This window comes from Rana temporaria, chromosome 5 (genome assembly GCF_905171775.1).
Source record: "Rana temporaria chromosome 5, aRanTem1.1, whole genome shotgun sequence".
Classification (NCBI taxonomy): Eukaryota; Metazoa; Chordata; class Amphibia; order Anura; family Ranidae; genus Rana; species Rana temporaria.
The window spans coordinates 90,878,571-90,902,746 of record NC_053493.1 but is presented as its reverse complement, the minus strand read 5'-3'; the positions used below and the strand labels follow the sequence as shown (position 1 = coordinate 90,902,746).

Below are 24,176 nucleotides of genomic sequence, written 5' to 3'. Positions count from 1 at the left end.
ATCAGCGCGCTGGGAAAATAACAGCTTTCATTTCAATAGCTGTGTGTTCCCCGCCGCGCGTCGTCATATATAGCCCCTCCCCCTTATCCGGGCAATTTGATAGACAGATCACTCGTCCAATCCTGGAATGGGTGATCTGTCTATCAAAGTGCCCGGACAAGGGGGAGGGGCTATAAATGACGACGCACGGCGGGGAACACACAGCTATTAAAATGAAAGCTGTCCTGCTCTCCGCCCGCTCTCCGCCCCCTCTCAGCCCGCTCTCCGCCACCCTCTCAGCCCGCTCTCCGCCACCCTCTCAGCCCGCTCTCCGCCACCCTCTCAGCCCGCTCTCCGCCACCCTCTCAGCCTGCTCTCCGCCACCCTCTCAGCCTGCTCTCTGCCCCCCTCTCAGCCCGCTCGTCACTCCCCAAAAAAGCATCGGGAGCATTTGCGCGAGTACAAGTACTCGCGCAAATGCTCAGTATCGGTCCCGATACCGATAGTAGTATCGGTATCGAGACAACCCTAGTTATAACCACTACCAGCTTTTTTTCTTCACTTCCTGTCCATTAATTAAAGCAGAAAATAAGAAGAAATCTCCGGAATGAGGGAATCCTTGGTTTTCAGAACTAGTGTCCCCATTGGAAGTTTTCCCCTCTATCCTTGTTCTGGGGACAACTCAAAATGTGGGTTTTTCTTTCAAGTTCCATCTGGATGATAATACTAAGCAGGACAAATAGAGGGTGGATCTCCCTTACAGGAACACAGACAGCAATAAAAATCTGACAGGTGTTTTGCCTATACATCTGCTACTTGATGGCCCAGTAATCTATTCTCCATTAAACCAATTATTTCTGTGATTTTCTGCCTTGTAACGTCTACTGTGATCTCTCCACATCTCTTCTTTCCCATTCAGTTTTGTTTGTTTGAAACAAGCAGCTCACATTAGCAGTGGTCATGCACTGCTCTATGCACAGTACACATTTAATAGTCCATAGTGCCTAGTCCTTCCCGTGAGTGAGCAAGAGAGGGTGGCTACATTCCTACATACAGTGGGATCATGGGGAATAAATGTAGCCAACCTCTAACAGGAAGTTGGATCCAAAAAAAATTTTTTTGGAGATGGCTGAGAGCAATGGAAGGTACTTTTGTGAGATGGGAATACACTTTAATTTACAACCCTGAACATAAGCATTAACTCTCCTTTAGTGTTTAGTGCAATGGCGGCTGTTGTTTTTTTTATTTTGGGGGGGTGGCAGATTACCCCCCCCCCCGCACGGCACTAACGCAGCCCCCCACCACAACCACCCGCTGTCCTTACCTTGGATGCAGGCGGTGAGAGCATGGCGGGCTCAGGGAAAGCTGCTCCAGTGACCAGTGTCCTCTCCTGGAGCAGCTTCCACTGTGTCTCCCCTCTCCTCCCGGTGCTAGGCGTCCAATAGAATCACTTGACATTTTGGCCAATCGGGAAACAGGTTTAATACCTGCTTTCCGCTTGTCCTGGAGGAGTAGGAGTGTGAATTTTCATTTGCTGTTGCAACAGTGACACACCTGGGTGGGCCCCTGAGTCCACCCTATTTTGAAGCATAAAGAAACAGTAAAAGGCTGCGCTACAAGGTAAGGGACCAATACTGAGATCGGTCCATCACATGACAAAGTGCATGTAACAATAGTGAAACATGTGACCATAAATTATTGGTTGATATGATCAAGATTAGTGCACTTAAAAAATGATTAAAAAAACATATTAACCAATAAAGAAAATTGTGAAAGAAACAAGAAAGTATAATCACATCCAAATGATGGAAAAATGAAAAACGGTCCGAATTTTCAAATCAAGAAGATCTGTGATAAAAAATAAGGTGATGATGAAATATTGAGGGGATGAAACTCAAAGTGATCATGCAAGCACTTGTGCTCCGCCACCATCTGAATGAACCTCTTACCAGAGTTAAGAGGATATCAAGTCTATCAGGAAGTCTGATAAACGTGCAAGTGGAGATGACGTCTCCCAGCACACTACAGTAGGTGTATAGATTTTATGGGATACAAGCTTTGGTATACTCACTCTGTTTGTTAGCATGATTCTATTTAATACAACAAATGTAATTTTATTGACTTTATGCCTGTGCCACTATTTGTTAATTCCTCCGTTATTCGTATACAGTTGAATATGGTGAAACACTAATATATCATGATGTTACACTGTCAATTCATAAAATAAGAAAAAAGTATTGAACAAGAAAACTGAGTGACTGCTTAAGCATTAGCTCTGTGTTTTATGTAGCATAGCTAGCTACCCTTTTAATGCAATATTGCTTTCTTCTTTCTGCAGTTGCTCATGCATCGCTGTTCATTCAGAATTCCTCTGTCACAGCTTGCTGCATAGTCCTGATGCTGGTATTCTCCTATAAAAATGAAATAGAACAGATATGGCATGGATGGCTTACAGTAAGTCTATAGGTTGTATTTTACTGTCAGGCTTGCAACCTTCTGTTTTTTTACTTGTGTAGCCTTAAAGTGATTTTAAATCCTCACTTTGTAAAACAACCCATTCAGTTTAAAATATACATGAAAGGCAAAACATTTGTGTATAGATATAAAAAAAAAAATATATATATAAAATTATAATAATAGCTAGGGGAGGTGAAACAGCAGGACACAGAACTTCCCATTAAAAGACTGTGCAGGGGGTGTGTGTCAGGACAAGTCTAATCATTGGAGTAGAGCAGGCAGATGGTGTGCTCTCATGCCTAGTGTGTTCAGTTTTTGATAGGAAAGCAGAGGGCCTGACAGGAACACCAGGGATTTCACATAAAGGAAGCAATGCAAAGAGAACAGGATACGTTCTTATACAAGTACAGACTATCTAAACCATACCCCTTTTCACCGTACCCATGTGTTCGTCTCACCTTTACCATAATAAAGACACAACACCATATTACCCTTGAGTGGACATAGGGGTCGGCCACAGCTTTTATTGATAACCATATAACATTAACTTGTTAACCTTTATTAACACCGTAATTTTCCAAGGGGAAGCAACCAGCCAGCCGCCGGCCTAAGCCGACGGGCATAAAAGCCTTCCCCTCCTTTAATAATTAACTCCTGTACCGCCAGCTGTGACTTAAAACAAGTAGAAAACGCATAGTGCAACCAATAAACGGGGCCTGCAAGGCCAGAACCATAATATCCGTATAAACGTACCACCATAAAACACTGTCATCCGTGACTCCTTTACATACGCTCATTTCTCTTATATTTTTATTTTTTTTTTGCAAAATTAGCTTGCTAAAACCAGACCTAAGGGGCGGGAGGGCGGGGAGCTCACCTTCTGGGGGCTGCTGCGGGCAAGAGGAAGCAGTTGGGAGGGGGAATCACTCTTAAACCCCCCTGTCACATGTCCCCAGTCCACCCCCTGAGCCTATCTATTGGCCCTATGCTGCCTGTGGAAAAACCTCCCCTATCCCAGGGAGGGGGAGGGGGGAAACCTGGAGGGGGGGAAGACTCACTTAACTCTTCCCTGCCTGTGTGCCATCTCATATAGTCAGTGGCACCTAGCCCTACTTGGGCCGGTGCCAACCAGTATCTCACAAAAGTGAGTACACCCCTCACATTTAGGGATGTACTCATTTTTGTTGCCAGTGGTTTAGACATTAATGGCTGTGTTGAGTTATTTTGAGGGGACAGAAAATGTACACTTATACAAGCTGTACACTCAGTACTGGTAGAAAAGTGTAATTTCTTCAGTGTTGTTACATGAAAAGATATAAAAAAATATTTACAAAAATGTGAGGAGTGTACTCACTTTTGTGAGATATTGGACATGCTAAAGCAGGCAAATATCAGAAATATGAAATGTTGTTTTTTTGGGGTCCATTAAGTTCGGATTTTTAGTAGAACAGGAATACTTTATGAATGCATTCAATAAGCAAAATATCATGGGGAGAGTATTCTTGTTTAAAGGAAACCTGTCATAACAAAGCAATACAAACATCATAACCATAACTCTAGAATATACCATTTATTTCTGTAGCATCTCAAAATTAGCCTTCGGGTGCCACAGCAGGCCCTTATGAAAGCATACTTCCTGAAAGTCTAAGCATAGGCAAACAATGGGCACCTTCGGTAGATTCCTTTGTTTCAAAATCTGGTTAATTGGGGGGCGGCAATATGGGGCGGCGGCGGCGATGGATAGAGCATTGCATCGTCGCGTCGCTAGAAGGTGGAGGGGGTGACGGTCTTGGATAAAGGGGGCGGCACTCTGGCGCTCGTAATGGACGGTCTGGCACTGCTTAATTATTCTTTGACCAAAGAACAAAATTCGATTTTAATGTAGCTTACCAGCTTAAACATGGTGACTGCACTGGCTTTCATTTTCAGGTAAACATTCAGCAAGTACGGAAAATACCTTTTTTGTTTTTTGCAGGAAATGCAGTGCACTTGCCACTTCTGTAATTAAGATGAAGAAAGGAAGCTGTGTTCTTAGTCCAAATCAGATTAGCAGCCAGGGTGACAACTATGCCCCCCATGGATACAGTGAAGTAGATGAGAGTAGCCACCTTAGGACAGGAAGTTTGCTATTAAAAGTCCAATTAAAAGAAAATGAATCCTAAAAAATAAGAAAAAAATGCAGCCACCACATTCAAAGCTGGGTTCACACAAATCGCCGCATGTGGGTCACAGCAGGGGGCAGGTGTGTCCCGTTTCACTGTTTCAGGTCTGATTTCAGCCCAAATTTTTGGCTGAATTCGGACCTGAAACAGAACAAAATACACACAGGACCCCTGTGCAAATTCGCACCGGAGCCGCAGCAGAGGTATGTGAACCGGCTCCATAGAGAGCCAGTCAAAATCTCCTGCAGGGAACCAGCATCCAATTCGCAATGGCGTGAACCAAGCCTAAAGCAGAACTTCACCCAAAAGGGGAAGTTCCGCTTTTCTCTCCCCCTTTTCTCTTGTGCAGTAGGGTAGGGAACCCGCTGTAAATCTGCAAAGTATCATATAGTACTTGTATGTTGCTTTATTTTTATTTATTTTATTCTAATGATGGTTCTAAAGCCAAACCTATGCTTAGCGAAACTTTAGGTTTACAAAGTCTTCAAAGAATGCTTGGTAATAATATGTTGTTTATTTTAGGAATAACTTCTTTCCACTGAACCAGAACTGGTTATGTATCCTAAAAATGTATAATCCCTTTTTATGGTGACCTAATATTTCAATAATGCCAAACCCAAGCCTAGCTAGCCTAACATCCTTGCTCCAAGTGCTTGTATTCTCTGGCCGGTACTAAAAAAATTACAAATGGAATATGCCTGGTTGACAAAGGCAACACAAATCATTTTCTTCTACTTTTTATAAATAAAATGCAATCTGTGTTTAGCAAGATGGGGGTAAGGCAAACTTTGTAGACAGTACTTTATAAGTCAGGCACTTTAGTAAGTACTTGATAATCTCCTTTACAAGATAAACAAAAACAAAAAAACATTTTTTGATTTATGTTTTATGATGTACTTCACAGGTATTCTGCTATGGAGTGGTTATTATATTAGCTGACTTGGCAAACCTTGCAAGCACGGCACTGACCATAACCATCCAGAAAGATTGGATCGTGGTGATCACAGGAGATAACAGAAGTCAACTAGCTGGTAAGAATAACAGAAAAATATAACTGCATGTCTGAGTTATATGAAAGGTAAAATTACTCAAATACAACTCACATACATAAACACAGACATATCTGGCATGGCATCTTATATTTACTGCTGACCTAAGATACCACTGCTTCCTGTGTTCCTGAAACTCTGGGAAAGTTCCATAAACCCAAAGCTGAATCAGACTTGACTATGCAAATGCCCTCTATCTTGGACTCCCAAAATACCAAATCACTCGTCTGCAAGTCGTTCAAAATACGGCCGCTCGACTTGTGACTGGGAAAAAACCATGGGAATCAATCTCACCTTCGTTGAGATCCCTTCATTGGTTGCCCGTAAAAGACAGAATCACTTTCAAAGCTCTCTGTCTAACGCATAAGTGTATTTTGGGAAATGTCCCCCAATATCTATGCGAGAAACTAAAAGCTCACAACACCAATCGCATTCTGCGATCCACCAACCAAAATCTACTCCAGATACCCAAAGCCAGATACAAGTCCAAAGGAGAATGAAGATTTGCGGTCCAAGGACCCAGACTATGGAACGCTCTACCAACCAGCATCCGATTGGAGGTAAACCAACTGGCCTTCAGGAGAAAGATCAAGACCCATCTCTTCTGAGGGCCCAGGGAATGGATACCAAGCGCCCAGAGGCGATTCAGTTTGCATGTGTTGCGCTATATAAGTTTCTCACTCACTCACTCGATCGAGAGAAAACCCCCATATACAAAGCCCTTCTGCGACAGGCAATAGATATGATATGCAACCTTTTTCTACTAATACACCTGTTCTTACTACCTTAGTTCAGGTGACGTTTTAATCAACTTAACCTTTAGACATGGATGCATGGGTGGAGGTATCCTCAAAAGGTGCAATGAAAGTCAATAGGTCGAGTGGGTTTAAGGCAGCATTTGAGACAATCCAAAATGAATTCTTTACTGAGTGCAGGTATGTATTGGGTAGCTTGGCTTTCTCGCTTTTGCCCCCTGGATAGCTTGGTAGGCATTGGAACAAAGGAGAAGGGAGTCGACGGGCAACAAATACACATGGGTCTATGCACAGTTTTTATATTGGGGGCTCTTGCATTTAATGCTTATATCCTCTATGGTGCTATTTGGCCTTTTGAAGTGCCACCTTCAATAAAATTGGGTAATATTATTTTTAATTCTTAGAAGACCATTAGAGGCAGGTAAAACAATATCAAAGAGATGCAAGAGAATCAGAAATGCTCATTTATGTTGTATGGGATGTAATTGAGCACACAGCTGATAAGGGAGGAGACAGTCCTGGACAGGGCCACTTGTCCTCCTGGACCTAGAAGCAGTTGTCCTTTTTGCACCACCTGTACAGCCATTCTGACTGTGCCTATCCCACCATTTCATTGTCATGACTAACATAATAAATTCAGTTAAGGATTCTCATTTTATTAAATATAATTAAAGGCAATCTTTTTTTTTGTTGTTGTTGTTTTGAAGTAGAGGGGGATTAGAAGTAGAGAGGGATTAGAATAGACTAGCCCTTGCCAGATTTTTATTGCTGTCTTTTCATCTGTTAACTTGTCCTGTTTACCATTATCACTGAAAGTAAGAGTGAAAGTAAAAGAAAATCCCAAATTATGGGTGGTCACCAGAACAGGAATAGAGGGGAAATCTTCCAATGGACACACTAATTCTGGTGACTCCGGTGACCATTCGGGATTTCCTCTCACTTCCTGTTTTGGCTTTGGGGCAGGAAGTAAAGGGAAATCTCCCTAATAGGACACAAGGGGCAAAATAAAATGAACAGGGGTTATAATTCTCCTTTACGCCATCAATGGAAAAAAAAATCTGTCTTTAGTTCTACTTTAAGGTTCATTATTATAAAGTGTAGGCAGCCTTGCTACTCCTTTTATCATCTTGTGTTTTTTATAGGATATATAGTGCCTTGAATTTTTCCTAATTTTGTCATGTTACAACCAAAAACGTAAATGTATTTTATTATTTATTATTTTATTGTATTGTTTAGGTGTGTTCAGACAAGTTTAAATGTGTTACGATGCGTTTAGTGTTTTTTTCTGCCCGAATGTTGCTTTCCTGAATGCGATTTTGGTGTGTTCAGATTTCTGCCCCAAAACAACCCTGTCTCCAAATGGCTCTGAAAGCCTATGGGTGCTTGGACAAATAGGCTAACATAGAGGAGCGTTTAGAGGGCAGAAAAAAAGTATCACGCCTGTAAATGGTTTTTGACAGCTGCAGTGTACATGAGGCCATATAGGTAGGTAAAGGAAAAGGGATTAGAGCAGACAAACCATGAATATTGTCTACCTAAAAGCACTTTGTGTAGTCACAACTAAAACGGATTCCCTGAGAGCCGGTTCACACTTCAGTAGTGTACATTAAGACGGCTCCATTCACTTCCATTAATTTTCTCAACTGCGCTACTTGGGGCGACTTTAAGTCGGATCCCAGGTCGCCCCAAGTAGCGCAGTTGAGAAAATTAATGGAAGTGAATGGAGCCGTCTTAATGTACACTACTGAAGTAGCTTCCGACTACTTCAATACGACTTCTAGGCGACTTGTACCCATTGATTTCAATGGAGGTCACCTCCAATTCAGATACACGTTCACAGTGAGGCAACTTTACAGGAAGTCGCCCCAGTGTCAACCTGTTCGAAGGCAAGCCCCTCTCTCCCACAGGGGAAATCCACGCCAAATTTTAAATAAAAAACCGGCATGGGTTCCCCCCTATAGGATCATACCAGGACCTTAGGTTTGGCATGGATTTAAAGGGGAACCCCCTACACCGAAATCCAGTCAGGAAAGGGGGTGGGGATGGGCGCGTTTTCTTTCAGCTCTTTTACCAGCAGCGGCCCGGTCTTCTCCCTTCTTCCGAATTCGGGGGTCTTCTTCTGACTTTGGGGGGTCTTTCGACTTCTCCGCTCTCTTCTCTCTCTTTCCGGTTCTTTTTCTCTTCTGCCGGGCACCATCGCTGTCTTCTTGCAGCTCTTTCACCAGCGGGGGGCCCAGTCTTCTGCGTCGCCTTCTTCTCCTCTTCGATGTTGACTCGACGCTCCCTCCCGCTGTAATGCCGGGTGTGCGGTGCGTGGTGATTTATATAGGCCTCTTATGATGTCACAGTCCCAGCATGCTCCGGGTGGTGACGACATATGGGGGCGGGGTAATTATGACATCACCACCCGGAGCATGCTGGGGCTGCACACCGCACACCCGGCATTACAGCGGGAGGGAGCGTCGAGTCAACATCGAAGAGGAGAAGAGATAAAGTCGACGCAGAAGACCGGGCCCCCGCTGGTGAAAGAGCTGCAAGAAGACAGCGGTGGTGCCCTGCAGAAGAGAAAAAGAACCGGAGAGCGGGAGAAGAGAGCGGAGAAGTCAGAAGGCCCCCCCGAAGTCGGAAGAAGACCCCCGAAGTCGGAAGAAGGGAGAAGACCGGGCCGCCACTGGTAAAAGAGCTGAAAGAAGACAGCAGTGGTGCCCGGCAGAAGGGAGAAGTCGGAAGACCCCCGAAGTCGGAAGAAGACCCCCGGGGGTGCCTAATAAACTACTTTAAAAACCTTAGTAGTGTTTTTTTATTGACATTTTTCTACCACCAGGTGAATGGGTAGGGGTACAATGTAACCCATACTCATTCACATAGGGTGGGGGGCTGGGATCTGGGGGCCCCCTTATTAAAGGGGCTCCCAGATAATGATAAGCCCCCCGCCCGCAGACCCCGACAACCAACAGCCAGGGTTGTCGGGAAGAGGCCCTTGTCCCCATCAACATGGGGACAAGGTGCTTTGGGATGGGCGGGCCACAGGGCGCTCCCCTGCCCCAAAGCACCCCCCCATTTTGAGGGCATGCCACCTGGTACAGCTCAGGAGGGGGGGCACCCCCTTTCCTGACCAGCCGGACTGCGTGCTCGGATAAGGGTCTGGTATGGATTTGGGCATAGGGGGTTCCCCTTTAAATCCATACCAAACCTAAGGGCCTGGTATGCTCCTAGAGGGGTAACTCATGCCGTTTTTTTATTTAAAATTTCCCATTGAGTTCCCCCTCCTGGAGGCGACTTCAAGTCGCGTTGTGGGTCGCGTTGTGATTCATACTCAAGTCGTGTTCAAGTTGCCTCCCAAAGTCGTGCTGGAAGTCGTGTTGCCCCTGTGTGAACCGGCTCTGAGCCTAGGTTCACACTGCTGCGAATTCAAAATCGCGGTAAAATGCGCGATTTTACCGCGATTTCGCGGCCGCGATTTTGTCGCGATTTCGGCCGCAATTTAATGTAAATCGCGGCCCGAAATCGCAAAAAGTAGTACAAGAACTACTTTTTGAAATCGCAGATGCGGCGTCGCACTGATTAGGACAGTGCCATTGCCGACAATTGCCGCCGATTTGAGATGCGATTTGACATGTCAAATCGCATCTCAAATCGTTCCAAATCGTACCCAGTGTGAACCAGGGCTTCAAGCAAGAGTTTTGTTATAAATTGACACTAAATTTTATTGATAAAACATAATCCCCACGTACATGAAAAAATAATACTAGCTGTCCTTTTCAAATAATTTTAGATAATGACAAAAGGGAAATAGAAAATGTAACAGGCACAGGAAGCTACAATGTTATGTGTTGATTTCATGTTGGGAAAACAAGTATTTTAATAATTTTAGATAATGATAAGAGGGAAATAGAAAAAAATAAAAAGAGAGAATGTAACGGGCACAAAAAGATACACCATTATCTGTTGAGCTCATGTTGGGAAAACATGTCTTAACATTAGTGAACACATTGCATAGTCAGCTACACAGTAATTGTTGAGATGTTCTCTCTTTTACATGTACTTTGATGTTTCTGTATGCTGTCATTCTGCAGTATGTATGTGTACTGGTTACTGTTTTTTTTTTCACATTAGCATGTCTTTGAAATGCTAATAGATATCTCAGGCATTGTTTCATAATTCCAGAATAAAGACTACACAAACCAGTAAATTATGGTTAATTTATGAGATGTGACATACTTCTGCTTCTGCCCTAGGGCTGACCTGTCTCATTTTTGCTGTTAAATAGTCACATTTCTTATAAAAAATATATAACAACAAAGCAAATGTAGTTTAAAATGGAAATATATCTCAACATTTTTTGTTTTGGATAGGACAAGGAAAGCATGATGGCTCAGTCTTTGTCGATTAGATTTTCTCTCACTTAGACACAACAGGAAACCCTCTCAAAGAGGGAAATACAACAATAAAAAAGGGTTGTAGATTCCGTTAATTACAAAATATATTTTAGAGTTTCTGTAGTCTTCGATGTGCAGTGTTTGTTTTAGATTCTCAAGGTTTTTTGCTTGATTCATTGACATCTGAATAATAATTCTCATTGTATGAGACAATGTGGTTGTAAGCAGGGATCTTTGAATGAATTTGGGGGCCCCAAGCAAGAAGCGGGGGAGGGGGTGTTGCTGAGTTTCAAGTTGAGAAGCGTGGGGGGGACCGATGCAGCTGGTACTTCTTCTGTCACTGCGCAAGTTGATAAGCGGGGGGGGGGGGGGGGGGGCTGGGTTGGTCGCAGTGCAAGCTGTGGAAGCATTTTGGGCCAGATCCACAGAGAGAATACGCCGGCGTATCTACTGACGCCGGCGTACTTTCAAATTTCCCGCGTCGTATCTTAAGTTTGAATCCTCAAACCAAGATACGACGGCATCTGGGTTCGATTCGACAGGCGTACGGCTTTGTACGCCTTCGGATCGTAGATGCAATACTTCGGCGTCCGCTGGGTGGAGTTCGCGTCGTTTTCCGCGTCGGGTATGCAAATTAGCTTTTTCCAACGATCCACGAACGTACGCGCGGCCGTCGCATTCTCTTACGTCGTCTCTAGTCAGCTTTTTCTGGCGTATAGTTAAAGCTGGTATTTTGCGGCATATAGTTAGACTTGCCATGTTAAGTATGGCCGTCGTTCCCGTGTCGAAATTTTAATTTTTTTTTCTGTGTAAGTCGTCCGTGAATAGGGATGGACGTAATTCACGTCTAAGTTAAAAAAATGATATCGTTGCGACGTCATTTAGCGCAATGCACAACGGGAAATTTAGGGACGGCGCATGCGCAGTTCATTCGGTGCGGGGACGCGCTTCATTTAAATGAAACACGCCCCCTACTCGCCGATTTGAATTAGGCGCCGAGAGATACACTACGCCGCCGTAACTTACGGCGCAAATTCTTTGTGGATTCAAACTATTAAAACATAAGTTACAGCGGCGTAGCGTATCTTGCATACGCTGCGCCCATCCAAATGTATGTGGATCTGGCCCTTTGTTTTCAATTTGATAAGTGTAAAAAATGTATTCTGCTATAAAGCGGGTAGTACCTTCTTCTGATAAGTGGGGGGGGGGGTACCCGGCCGGACTGCAGGAGGAACTAGGAAAGGAGCTCGGCCACGCTACAGGCTACAGCATTTATAGCAAGTGGTGGCGCCGCGTCAGCCCGCCCTGCTGGGGCCCCAGGCCAGCGCGGGGCCCCAAGCAGTTGCTTGTTTTGCTTGTCTTGTTCCGATGGGCCTGGTTGTAAGCAAAGCATCTGAAGTTTATTGGTGAAACCTGTAGTAGATGTCCATTTAATTTTGGATAAAGTGGAGACATTTTATAATCTCTAGCAAACAGCAAAACATACTGAAACAAAATCTTATGGTAACATATTAAACATTGTATTGTGTATTTGTCAAGGTCTCTTCATGTAAATTGTTGTTATTTACTTCCAAAATCTAGGAATGAATGCAACCGTTAGAAGGATGGATCAGGTCATTAATATCTTCGCCCCGTTGTCGGTGGGTCAGGTCATGACTTGGGCTTCCAATGTGGTTGGCTGTGGATTCATTCTTGGATGGAACCTGGTGTCACTGCTTGTGGAATTTATCTTCCTCTCCAGGGTTTATAAAATGGTACCTCAGCTGGCTGTCAAACCACAGCATTCTATAGGAGAGCATTATTTAGAAAGGCAGCTGGAACTTATCAATGTGCAAGGTATGTCCATGGTCTTGGAAGAAACCAGACTTTAAAAAAAAAAAAAGGATCGCTATAGTTTCTAATGACAGAGTTCTTTGGACCTCTATATAAAATCTACAAATAAGCCTCAGTTTTCTTGGCTGTAAGGACTTGGGGGTTTACTGATCTCCAAAGCCAGACACGGTATATTACCATATTTATCGCCCTATTACGCGCACCGGCGTATAGCGCGCACCCCTAATCTAGCCCTGAAATTCCTGGAAACATTTTTTTTTTATACTTACAGTTTTAGTGTCTTGCCCCGCGTCCATTGGCGGCCTTGTCCGGTCCGGCGGCCTTCTGCGGCCATCATGGTGTCCTCCCCGCTGTGTTTTTCAGCCGATCCCCGCGCTGTGTTTGAACCACTCCGCCGACATATACCGAGCGCAGTACACTCGGGTATACTCGGGCAGGCTCGGCTCCTCTCGCGGAGCGGAGCCGAGCCTGCCTGAGTGTACTGCGCTCGGTATATGTCGGCGCAGTGGTTCAAACAAAGCGCGGGAAGCAAGTATCGGCATATATCGCGCACCCACGATTTTGCCTGATTTTAAGGGCAAAAAATTGCTCGGTATACGCCGATAAATACGATATGTTGCGATTTCTATTCTGTTTGAGATCACTGGGGATTATCTGGAGCCATGCTGTACCTCTTCCAATTGCATCATCACCATTGACACTTTAAGCATAGGCAGGAATATTTTTTTAGTTCATGAAAGCAGATATTTTTGAATGACATGTAGTGTAAAGGCCATACACAGGTCTTCTTTTAATCTTAAACTGATTGTAAACCTAATTTACAGAACAATAACAAACATTTCATACTTGCCTGCTGTGTTCAATGGTTTCTCACAGAGCAGCCCCAATCCTTCTCTTCTTGGGTCACCCACCGATGCTCCTGCCAAGTGCCCCTATAGCAGGCCACTTGCTATTCAGGAATTCATAGGGGCTCGATCCATAGACATAGATCTGCTCAGCCCCACCTCCTGATCTCTGACAATGGCTCCCGCTGCTGCCTCCATGTCCACTGAGAAGAGATAGGCCTAGTACACACGAGAGGATTTATCCGCAGAAACGGTCCGGAGGACCGTTTCCGCGGATAAATCCTCTGGCGGATTTTGATCTGATGGTTGTACTAACCATCAGATCAAAATCCGCGCGGAATTCCCTCCGCGGTGACGTGTCGCGCCGTCTCCGCGATGATGACGCGGCGACGTGCGCGACGCTGTAATATAAGGACTTCCACGCATGCGTCAAATCATTACGACGCATGCGAGGGAGGGAATCGGACGGATTGATCCGGTGAGTCTATACAGACCATCGTATCAATCCGCTGGACTGGATTCCAGCGGATCGATTTCTTATCATGCTAAGAAATTTTGATCCGCTGGAAAACCATCGGCCCTAAAAATATCCGCGGATAAATATCCGCTGGGTTGTACACACCAGCGGATCTATCCGCTGAAAGTGATCCGCGGATAAATTCCAGCGGATAGATCCTCTCGTGTGTACGGGGCCATAGAGCGGAGAGAGCTCCTGGTCTTGTGCACATCGCTGGATTGAGATTGGGCTCAGGTAAGTATAAAGGGGGAGGGTGTAGAGCTGCACATAGAAGGTTGTTTACCTTAATGCAGAGAATGCATTAGGATAAAAAACCTTCTACCTTTACAACTACTTTAAATTTGTGTTTGCCCGCCTTCAGTCATATTTTTCCACATCTTCTAGACTGGAATATACTTGTTGACCACTAATGATGTAACTCCTGAGAATGCACACTAGACTGACACCATTCTCAGCATCTTACAGATCTTGGGAGTGGGCCGAGAGCAGGGGCGGACTGACAACTTATGGGGCCCTCGGGCAATAGGAGATTATAGGGCCCCCGGGCAATAGGAGATTATGGGGCCACACAGTATACATACACAGTATACACACACAGACACACAATATACACACACAGTATACATACACAGAATACACATACACACACTGAAAAGGTACTGGAGAGGCGGGGCAGCTATAATCTTGGTATTTTTTTAAAAACACAGATTTTTACATACTGTGCCTGGTTTTAGTGAGGCTGGCAACCCTGATGGGGCCCCCTAGTGGCATGGGGCCCTCGGGCACATATATTGCGTGTACACATATAAAAAATATAGCATGGAGACCGGTAAAGCTGTTTTTTTGACAGTCTTTTCTATCAGAAAACTCTACTTTCTGTAATATTTTCTCTCACATTCGTTTTGCTTTAACAAAAGTATTTTTTCATGCCGTTTTGGGTGAAGATGTATAGGGCATATGATTATTAATTTAGTAGACCCAAAAACAAAAATATAATATATTGCAGTTTGCAATCCTTAAATGTGGTGACTATATTTGTTTTGTTAGATTTGTTTTCCTTTCTTTTCACCTAGGAATCTGGTCAGTATTACATTTCCTCCTCCTAGGCAATTACGTCATCAACCCGGCCTGTTGACTCCTGTGTCATCAGTCCCAGTAGTCTTCAGGCGTCTAATGCAAGTACACAAAGCGCACTGCAGTGTCATTACTGCGCAGGCGCCAGATTTGGGAGGTGCATGCTGGGTAGCCAGCTTCACGAAATCCAGGAAATAAAGCCAGGCAAGGTTTAGCTGCCCAAATCCTGCATGGCCCTAGCCAGAATTGAGGGGGACAAAATAAAAAAATAGCAGTTTGTAAGTAACAATGTGTACATGGGCAACATTATCCATTATGGTAATGAAGAATCACAACGATCTCTGCAATGCTAATAATGCAATGTTGGCTAGGAGACTAGAACTCCGCTTTAAGGCTGGGTTCACACATATGAGAATTGGATGTGGGTTTCCCTGTATCCAATTTGCACGACAGGCAAGTGTGACTGGCTCTGAATGGAGCCGGTTCACACTTGCCAGGGGTGGCCGCCGTCCAGATTAAAAAAGGGTCCGATGCATGTTTGGGTCCAATTCAGGCAAAAATTCAGACCTGAATCGCACATTAACTGGTGAACAGACACGCACCGAACCCAGGCACGAACCCGCAGCCACACATGTGTGAACCTGGTCTGAAGGACTTATTCATGCTGAATAAGTAATATCAGTAAACGTTTATCTGTTATTTTTTAGGTGATTTGCCTATCTGCTCAGCCATAGGCGACTTCATTGGCACACCAGCCCTACCCACTGTATCAAGAGAAGAGAAAGCCCAGACTCCAGAACCTTCTGCAGAGCGCACTTCATCAGTCCCTGTCTGCTTCCAGAAAGTTCGCCGCATATTGAGTACCTGTACAGATGGCTGGAAATCCTACTACAGACAGTCTGTCTTTTTAGCGGGTCTGGGATTAGCCTTTTTGTACACCACAGTCCTTGGCTTTGACTGTATCACTACAGGTTATGCATACACTCAGGGGATCAGTGGCTCTTTGCTTAGCATACTCATGGCCGTCTCCGCCATCTCAGGATTAATGGGCACCTTTCTGTTTACCAAGCTAAGAAGACATTATGGCTTAGTGGTCACAGGGATTATCTCTAGCTGCCTTCATGTTGGTTGTCTAATGCTTTGCGTATTTTCAGTCTTTGCTCCGGGAAGCCCCTTTGACTTGGGGATTTTCTCTATTCTTACGGGTATGAATTCTTCTTTAAATACTGAGAAGTTGCATCAAAATCAACTCCACATATATCCATCTCAAGGGAATATCAACCAACCTATCCTTTCAGACCGTTCCTCAATCCACTGGACTAACAATACTGTGTTGTTTGAGAGTGTCCGTGCCAGCGATCAGCCAGACTCCTACATTTCCATCATACTGCTCTTTTCAGGAGTTATATTAGCCAGAGTGGGTATGTATCTATTTAACAGCCTTTTCAGCTGCATTTTAAGGTGGTGCATTTAATAAAGGCAAATAGACCTCTGCAAGTGCAGTTGCACTAATTTTACCCAGAGCTTAGACCCCTTTCACACTGAGGTGCTCCAAAACTGCCAATAAAACATTGAGCGTTTTTTTTCGGTGCTTTTGCAGCATTAGTGGTGCGCTTTTTTTAAGGTCACGTGACTCAACCATTTTGCAGGACTTTTGAAGTTCTTTCTATTTATTTCAATGGACAGGGGTGTTTTTGAGGCGTTTTTTTAAGCGCTCCAAAGCTACTGTTGCAAGACTTTATTCACCGCCCCACCCCAGTGTGAAAGGATCCAATGATATTAATGGGATACAGTTTTCAGGAGTGTGAAGGCATCTGAAAAGCGCCTCAGGGTGAAAGGGGTCTAAGTAAATGTGGGCTGATCTTCATCATCCAATCGGGTGTAAGCAAAATGTTTTTTTTTTCTTCTTTGCACCTGATAGGGTAAAGCTTAATTTTGTAAAAAAAATACCCAATTTACATTTAGGGTTCACCCTAAAAAAAAAAAAAAATTCTACCATGTCATCCAGCATACTAGCGCACGCTACAGTATGCCTTTATTTTATTTTTTTGCGCCATACTCACAGTTTAATCCCGTAGTTAAGTTTCAGACTCCTCGCGAGAAGTAGGCGTTCCTATGCAGAGGGGAACATGATTGACGGCCGGCTGTGGCGCGTCACGCTTCCCGAAAATAACAGAAATAGGACTTGGCTCTTCACGGCGCCTGCGCAGTCAGCTCCTAGTCTGTGCGCAGGCGCTGTATAGCGCCATGAAGAGCCGAGTCCTACTCCGGCTATTTTCGGGAAGCGTGACGCGCCATAGACGGCCGCCAATCATGTTCCCCTCTGCATAGGATCGCCCATTCCCCACGGGGAGTCTGAAACTTAACTACGGGATTAAACTGTGAGTATGGCGGAAAAAAAAATAAAAAATAAAGGCATACTGTAGCTCACGCTAGTATGCTGGATTTCATGGTAGAAACTTGTTATTTAGGGTGAACCACCGCTTTAAGGAAAATTATTGCAACTGTCAACCCCAATGTATTGTTTGCTTGTTTTATTTATAAAGCACTAAGGAATTTTCCACATAGCTTTAATTCTTTGTAGTAATACCAGAGCACACAGTTAAACCGTATTTGCCGTTGTGTATGTTCTTTTCTAAGGGTTATGCACTTTGTGTTACCTCTATATCTATTTCAGTGAACAACTGAAAAATTCGGAACCTGATTTAGCCAATGGTTGTGGTGACCCTGCATGGTTTGTTGTTATCATTTGTTGCACATAGACTGTTGGATTGCCAGCTTGAATTGACTAATGGTCATGTTTAGTCTCTGGATAATACCAACTTTCATGATCAAAAGAAAGATGTGATTTCATAAGTAGATAGTAGAACTTTTTTTTTAGGTAAATCCTATGAAATGTAATGCCAGATTTACAGTTGTATTCAAAATTATTCAACCCCCACTGAAATTGATTGTTTTGGCCAGTTTGACATTGATTTTAATCATTCAGTCATCCTGCTTACAATTAAATCAAAGAGGCACGTGTAAGTCAGACAAATATAACATAACATGTATAATGAAATAACCACAAATGTCTTTTCTGTGCATCATTATCAGTTTTATTCAACCCCCAAGTGACATTCAATCTTAATACTTAGTCCAACATCCTTTTACAGTTATAACAGCTTTTAAACTTGAAGCATAGCTTGACACAAGTGTCTTGCAGCGATCTACGGGTATCTTCGCCCATTCGTCATGGGCAAAAGCCTCCAGTTCAGTCACATTCTTAGGCTTGCGCACTGCAACTGCTATCTTTAAGTCCCACCAGAGGTTCTCAATCGGATTTAAGTCTGGTGACTGCGATGGCCACTCCAAAATGTTCCAGCCTTTAATCTGCAACCATGCTCTAGTGGAGTTGGAGGTATGCTTGGGATCATTGTCCTGTTGAAAGGTCCAACGTCTCCCAAGCCTCAGGTTTGTGACGGACTGCATCACATTGTCATCCACTATCTCCTGGTACTGAAGAGAATTCATGGTACCTTGCACACGCTGAAGCTTCCCTGTACCTGCAGAAGCAAAACAGCCCCAAAGCATGATTGACCCCCCGCCATGCTTCACAGTGGGCAAGGTGTTCTTTTCATCATAGGCCTTGTTCTTCCTCCTCCAAACATAGCGTTGATCCATGGGCCCAAACAGTTCTAATTTTGTTTCATCAGTCCACAGAACACAATCCCAAAACTTCTGTGGTTTGTCCACATGACTTTTGGCATACTGCAGTCGACTCTTCTTATTCTTTGGAGACAACAAGGGGGTGCGCCTGGGAGTTCTGGCATGGAGGCCTTCATTACGCAGTGTGCGCCGTATTGTCTGAGCAGAAACTTCAGTACCCACATCTGACAAATCTTTTCTCAGTTCCTCAGCAGTCACACAGGGACCTTTCTCCACTCTACGCTTCAGGTAGCGCACAGCAGTCGAAGTCAGCATCTTCTTTCTGCCACGACCAGGTAGCGTTTTAACAGTGCCCTTTGCCTTGAATTTGCGAATGATGCTTCCTATGGTGTCTCTTGGTATGTTTAACATCTTTGCAATCTTCTTATAGTCATTGCCCTTCCTGTGAAGAGTAATCACCTCTTCTCTTGTCTTCCTGGACCATTCTCTTGACTTCACCATGTTTGTAACCACACCAGTAAATGTCTAGAAGGAGCTGAGTATCACAGTCATTTTAAAGCTGCCTAATTGGTGCTTATTAGGCTTTATTGCTGCTCCCTGACATCCACAGGTGTTTTCAATACCTGATTGAATACACTTCAATGAACCTCTGTTCTTCAGAGTGGTAGTCTTTAAGGGGTTGAATAATTGTGTAAATGAAGAATTCACAAAAGAAACATTTACTACTGTATTACAAAACCAATTGATGTCATTTTAGTTGCATATGGTTCTTTAAGAAGTCCTTGTAGGATTTCATTCTGAATACAATTACAAATGTACACTAAATTCCATAAAACCCTTTACAGCATTGGGGGGGGTTGAATAATTTTGAACACAACTGTATTTAGAATTATAAATTTGTTAAAGTGTTTTTTACACCTCTGAGATTATAGCTGTATGTACTAAAAAAAAAAACAGAAGCCGTGTCGTGCATTTTTCTGCAATTTACAATGCAAATTGATGCAAATTGATGCACAAGAAGACGATCAAACTTGACTATCTAGAGGAAGTTAAAGGGTTGTAAAGGTTAATTTTTTATTTTCTAAATAGGTTACTTTATGATAGTGCATTGTTGGTTCACTTACCTTTTCCTTCGATTTACCTTCTAAATGTTTTTTTTCTTTGTCTGAATTTCTCACTTCCTGTTCCTCCTCAGTAAGGTGTTCAGTAAGCTGTTCTAAATGACTTTCCACCGCTCGGATGATGGTGGAAAGCTTACTGAGGAGAAACAGGAAGTGAGAAATTCAAACAAAGAAAAAAAAACATTTATAAAAGGGAAATCGAAGGAAAAGGTAAGTGAACCAACAATGCACTAGCTTAAAGGAACCTATTTAGAAAATAAAGGACAAACTTTTACAACCCCTTTAAAGTCGTAGAGTTTGGTGCCACCAGTGTTTAATATTGTAGTGCATGCTGCATTCTGGGTGTCAGGGTTCATTTTTTTTTAAACTGTTTTTAGTGCTTACCAGCATACAAGAAACTATCTTCAAATTCCATTATACATTGTCTGTATGATTAGAGCACATTTAGAGGTATAATATATTAGCTATGTTGGGGTTTCATGGATGATTGTTGTAGGTGTCACTAGGATAAATAGTGATGAGTGAATCATTTCAAAACCAGGACTGGTAAAACTTTGTATTTTTGAGGCCCTATTCAAACCCAAGCTCGGAACTCCAAAACGCTGGAGGAGAAAAAAATCAATTATTCTCTTTGGAGTTGGTTCATATTTCCACTGAATAGAAACATGCATTTTTGTGTGGGATTTTTGGCTTAAATGTAAAAAAAAAAGTAAAATTAGTAAATGTAGCATAAATATACAAATAACTAAAAATCATCATGAATAATGATGACATTTTTTTTATATGTAATAATAAATACATAAATAATAATTAACCTTTAACAACATATTAAATACATTATTAATAATAAACAAAAAAGTATGAATAATAATAACTAATTTATTATTAATAATACTTTAATTTGTGTTAGGATGTTTAGTTATTTTTTTTTATTTTTTTTTTTTAAGGATTAGGGTATAATTTTTGATTTATTAGTATTAACAAATTTTATTTATGAATATTTTTATTTATTTGCGTATTTATTTTACATTTATTATTAGTAGTTAATGCCCTAACCATAACAAAATAAATAACCCTTAATCCCTTAAGGCTCGTACACACGGACATCCAACAAAATTTCCCTTGGATTTTTGTCCTAATTGATTTGTCCGACCACACCCATAGCATACACACGCTCGGACTTTTACGGCAACCAACACGAACGTAGTGACGTTTCAACGTAATGCCGAGCGTTTAAAAGAGGAAGTTCAATTCTCCGACGTCACCCGTTGCGTTGCTTCAGCTACTCTATAGTTAGTTGAAGTTTCGTGTGAGTGCTTTCTAGATTTCGAAACTTGCCGCGTCACGAATGTGCTTTTTCAAATATGAACGATAGTTTTACTAGACAGAAGGCTTCCGGCTGCTCTTTACTTCTGAGCATGCGCATTTTTACTTTGTCCAAAAGTCCAATTGTTTTCTGTACACACAGTCGGACTTTGCACCATCGGACTTTTGTTGACGTAAAGTTGGTCCGTTCGCAGACCCAACTTTTTGTCCGATGAAAGCCAAAAAAGTTGGTCCGATGGAACGTACACACGGTCAGACAAATGCGAAAAGTTCCGGATTTTGAAGTTGGTTGGGCAAAAGTCCGACCGTGTGTACGGGGCTTTACCCTAACAAAAAAACTGAATAATCATAATAATAAAAAAAGCAACAAAAGCTAATGGAAAAGCTAAAAAGCTGGAAAACCTAGCAACAAATGATGCAACCGACGATATTTTTCTCTATTGGCTAAGAAAAAAAATGCCAAAGCTTCAAAAACCCTGTGTAAAAATGCACAAAAAAAAATCTACGCTCAGGTGTGAATGCAACCTGAAGGAGGGCAACAGACAGGCAGGCCTGCATTCGGCTAATATGAGCATATACAAACAAATGCAGATCACAACCTGCCAATAAAACCCAATTATTGTCTTATGTCTATCGCTGGGGTAGAAAACCTTGTCTGATCAGCTAACACTAGACCCACTTTCACCCACCTGTTGAGAAAAAAAAAAAAACATTCCCCCCTGGGTGACCTATGTACATGATCTGATATGTGCAAGGATTATAACAACTTTTATATACCTTATACCTGTACGTTGCTTTGAATTTGCCGCTGTGCGGGCGCGTCCCTGCCGCGTGCTCCGTGACCGCTGGATCCGCGGAGTCTATGTCATTTCCCTGTTCTGCCTAGTAACAGGACAGTGATCTACTGCTCCCTGTGATCGGAAGCAGTAATCACTGTCGTGTCACTTGTAGCCCAGCCCCCCCCCACAGTTAGAATCATTTCCTAGGACACACTTAACCCCTTCATCGTCCCCTAGTGTTTAACACCTTCCCTGCCAATGTCATTTACACATTAATCAGTGCATTTGTATATCACTGATTGCTGTATGAATGACAATGGTCCCAAAATGGTGTCAAAAGTGTCCGATGTATCCGCCATAATGTTGCAGTCACGATAAAAATCGCTGATCTCCGTCATTACTAATAAAAAAAAATAAAAAAATGCCATAAAACTACCCCCTATTTTGTAGACGCTATAACTTTTGCGCAAACCAGCTTGTTGCGTGTTCTTTTTACCAAAAATATGTAGAGGAATACATATCGGTCTAAACTGAGAAAGACATTGTTTTTTTATATTTTTTTGGGGATATTTATTATAGCAAAAGGAAAAAGATATTGCTTTTTTTTTTTTTTAATTGCATCAAATACCACCAAAAGAAAGCTCTATTTGTGGGGACAAAACGGACGTCAATTTTGTTTGGGTACCACGTCGCGCAATTGTCAGTTAAAGAGACGCAGTGCCGTTTCTTGTGAGAAAAAAAAAGAGACGCAATGCCGAACCGCAAAAAGTGCAGGAAGAGGGTAAATTCTTCCGTAGTTAAAGGCTGGTACACACCATGCCCGCACAGTGCTGTGCGATTCGGACCACATGCAAAATACACTATTTGGTATCTTGCGGTTAATAGAAAGTTAACGTCACAAATGCAGTGTGTTTGCCCACACCGGATCACCTGGTACCAGGGTTGCCAACTTTCAGTAACTTTACAGTTTGTAAAATCCATAATTATTGCATCTGTCCATGAATGTCAGTTACGGACATGCAGCCTACATATCCGTAATGGACATTCAAGGACAGATGCAAAAAGTACGGATTTTACAAACTATTCGTAAATTTACTGAAAGTTGGTTGGTTATGTACCAGGCGATCCAGTTACAGTGTGTTTTTAAAAAGTCGTTTTTGCACTACTTTGGTGCAGTGTGATTTTAGCCCATGCCAAATTAATGGGCTGAAATAGCACCCCACATAACTACATGTGCAGACATGGTGTGAACTAACCCTTTAATCAGATGGAGTCTTTCGGGTTATACTTTTTGAAAATAGAATGCATACTTGTTACTAACTGTTCTTCATTTCATTTCTAAACTCTCTAGGTCTTTGGTCATTTGACCTGACAGTGACTCAGCTTCTCCAAGAGAACATCCCAGAATCCGAGCGAGGGGTCGTCAATGGAGTGCAAAGCTCAATGAATTACCTGATGGATCTAGTTCATTTCATCATGGTCATTCTAGCTCCACAACCTCAACAGTTTGGGCTCCTGGTCATCATCTCAATCCTGTTTGTGATAGCTGGACACACCATGTATTTTTTTTATACCAAAAAATATAAAACAATAGAGAGGGAATCACCAAATACTCCTGCCTGACAGTCTTGTGAGGAACCATTTTAAACAGCTAACGCTCTTTGTAGTATAATTTTCGTAGTGTGAGTTTTTAGCATGAAGTGTTGGATAACCTTAGCAGACCTGTCCAATGTTCACCTAATCTGTTACATTTCTTTTTTTATTATAATTTTATACATGAACCACCCAATTCCATATACAGATTCAATGAACTTCACTGAAAATAAACATACATTATTTAATCTACAATCACTTCTTTTGTCCATTCGTTACCTGAATATCCCTGTGTTGGATCCAAACAATAAATCAGTGGAAAACTGTCGCTGTAAAGTTTTAGCATAGTGTGTGACCAGGGCCGGATTTGCTCTCTCTGCCGCCACAAGGCCAGGTTCCGCAATGCACCACCCCCCCCCCCCCCAAATCAACGGAGAATGGCAACCGGATGGCAGGGTCAGCACAGTTAGCTCAAATATTTTTTTACTTTTATTTATTTGTAGCTTGTCGCTTACTTTTTTTTTTTTTTGTATAATTTTCTTATTATTTTTCTTATTCTTTACTTTTTAATTACTTTATTTTGTTAATTTAATTATTATTTCTTATTATTTTTATCAGTTTTTTTTTTCACTTAACTTTTTTGCTATCATACAGGAGAA

At 42.6% G+C, this 24,176-nt stretch overlaps 1 protein-coding gene across 1 annotated transcript in view; it reads left to right on the top strand.

Moving 5' to 3' along the window:
* Positions 1–23,772, top strand: part of LOC120940160 (solute carrier family 40 member 1-like) — a 53,567-nt gene extending 29,795 nt beyond the window's left edge. Inside the window, exons 5-9 of the mRNA XM_040352837.1 lie at positions 2,318–2,433; positions 5,503–5,629; positions 12,363–12,617; positions 15,758–16,471; positions 23,276–23,772. Coding sequence (XP_040208771.1) covers positions 2,318–2,433; positions 5,503–5,629; positions 12,363–12,617; positions 15,758–16,471; positions 23,276–23,547 — 1,484 coding nt within the window. The 3' untranslated portion in view covers positions 23,548–23,772. The remainder of the gene's footprint in view (positions 1–2,317; positions 2,434–5,502; positions 5,630–12,362; positions 12,618–15,757; positions 16,472–23,275) is intronic.
* The last annotated feature ends 404 nt before the right edge of the window (positions 23,773–24,176 follow it).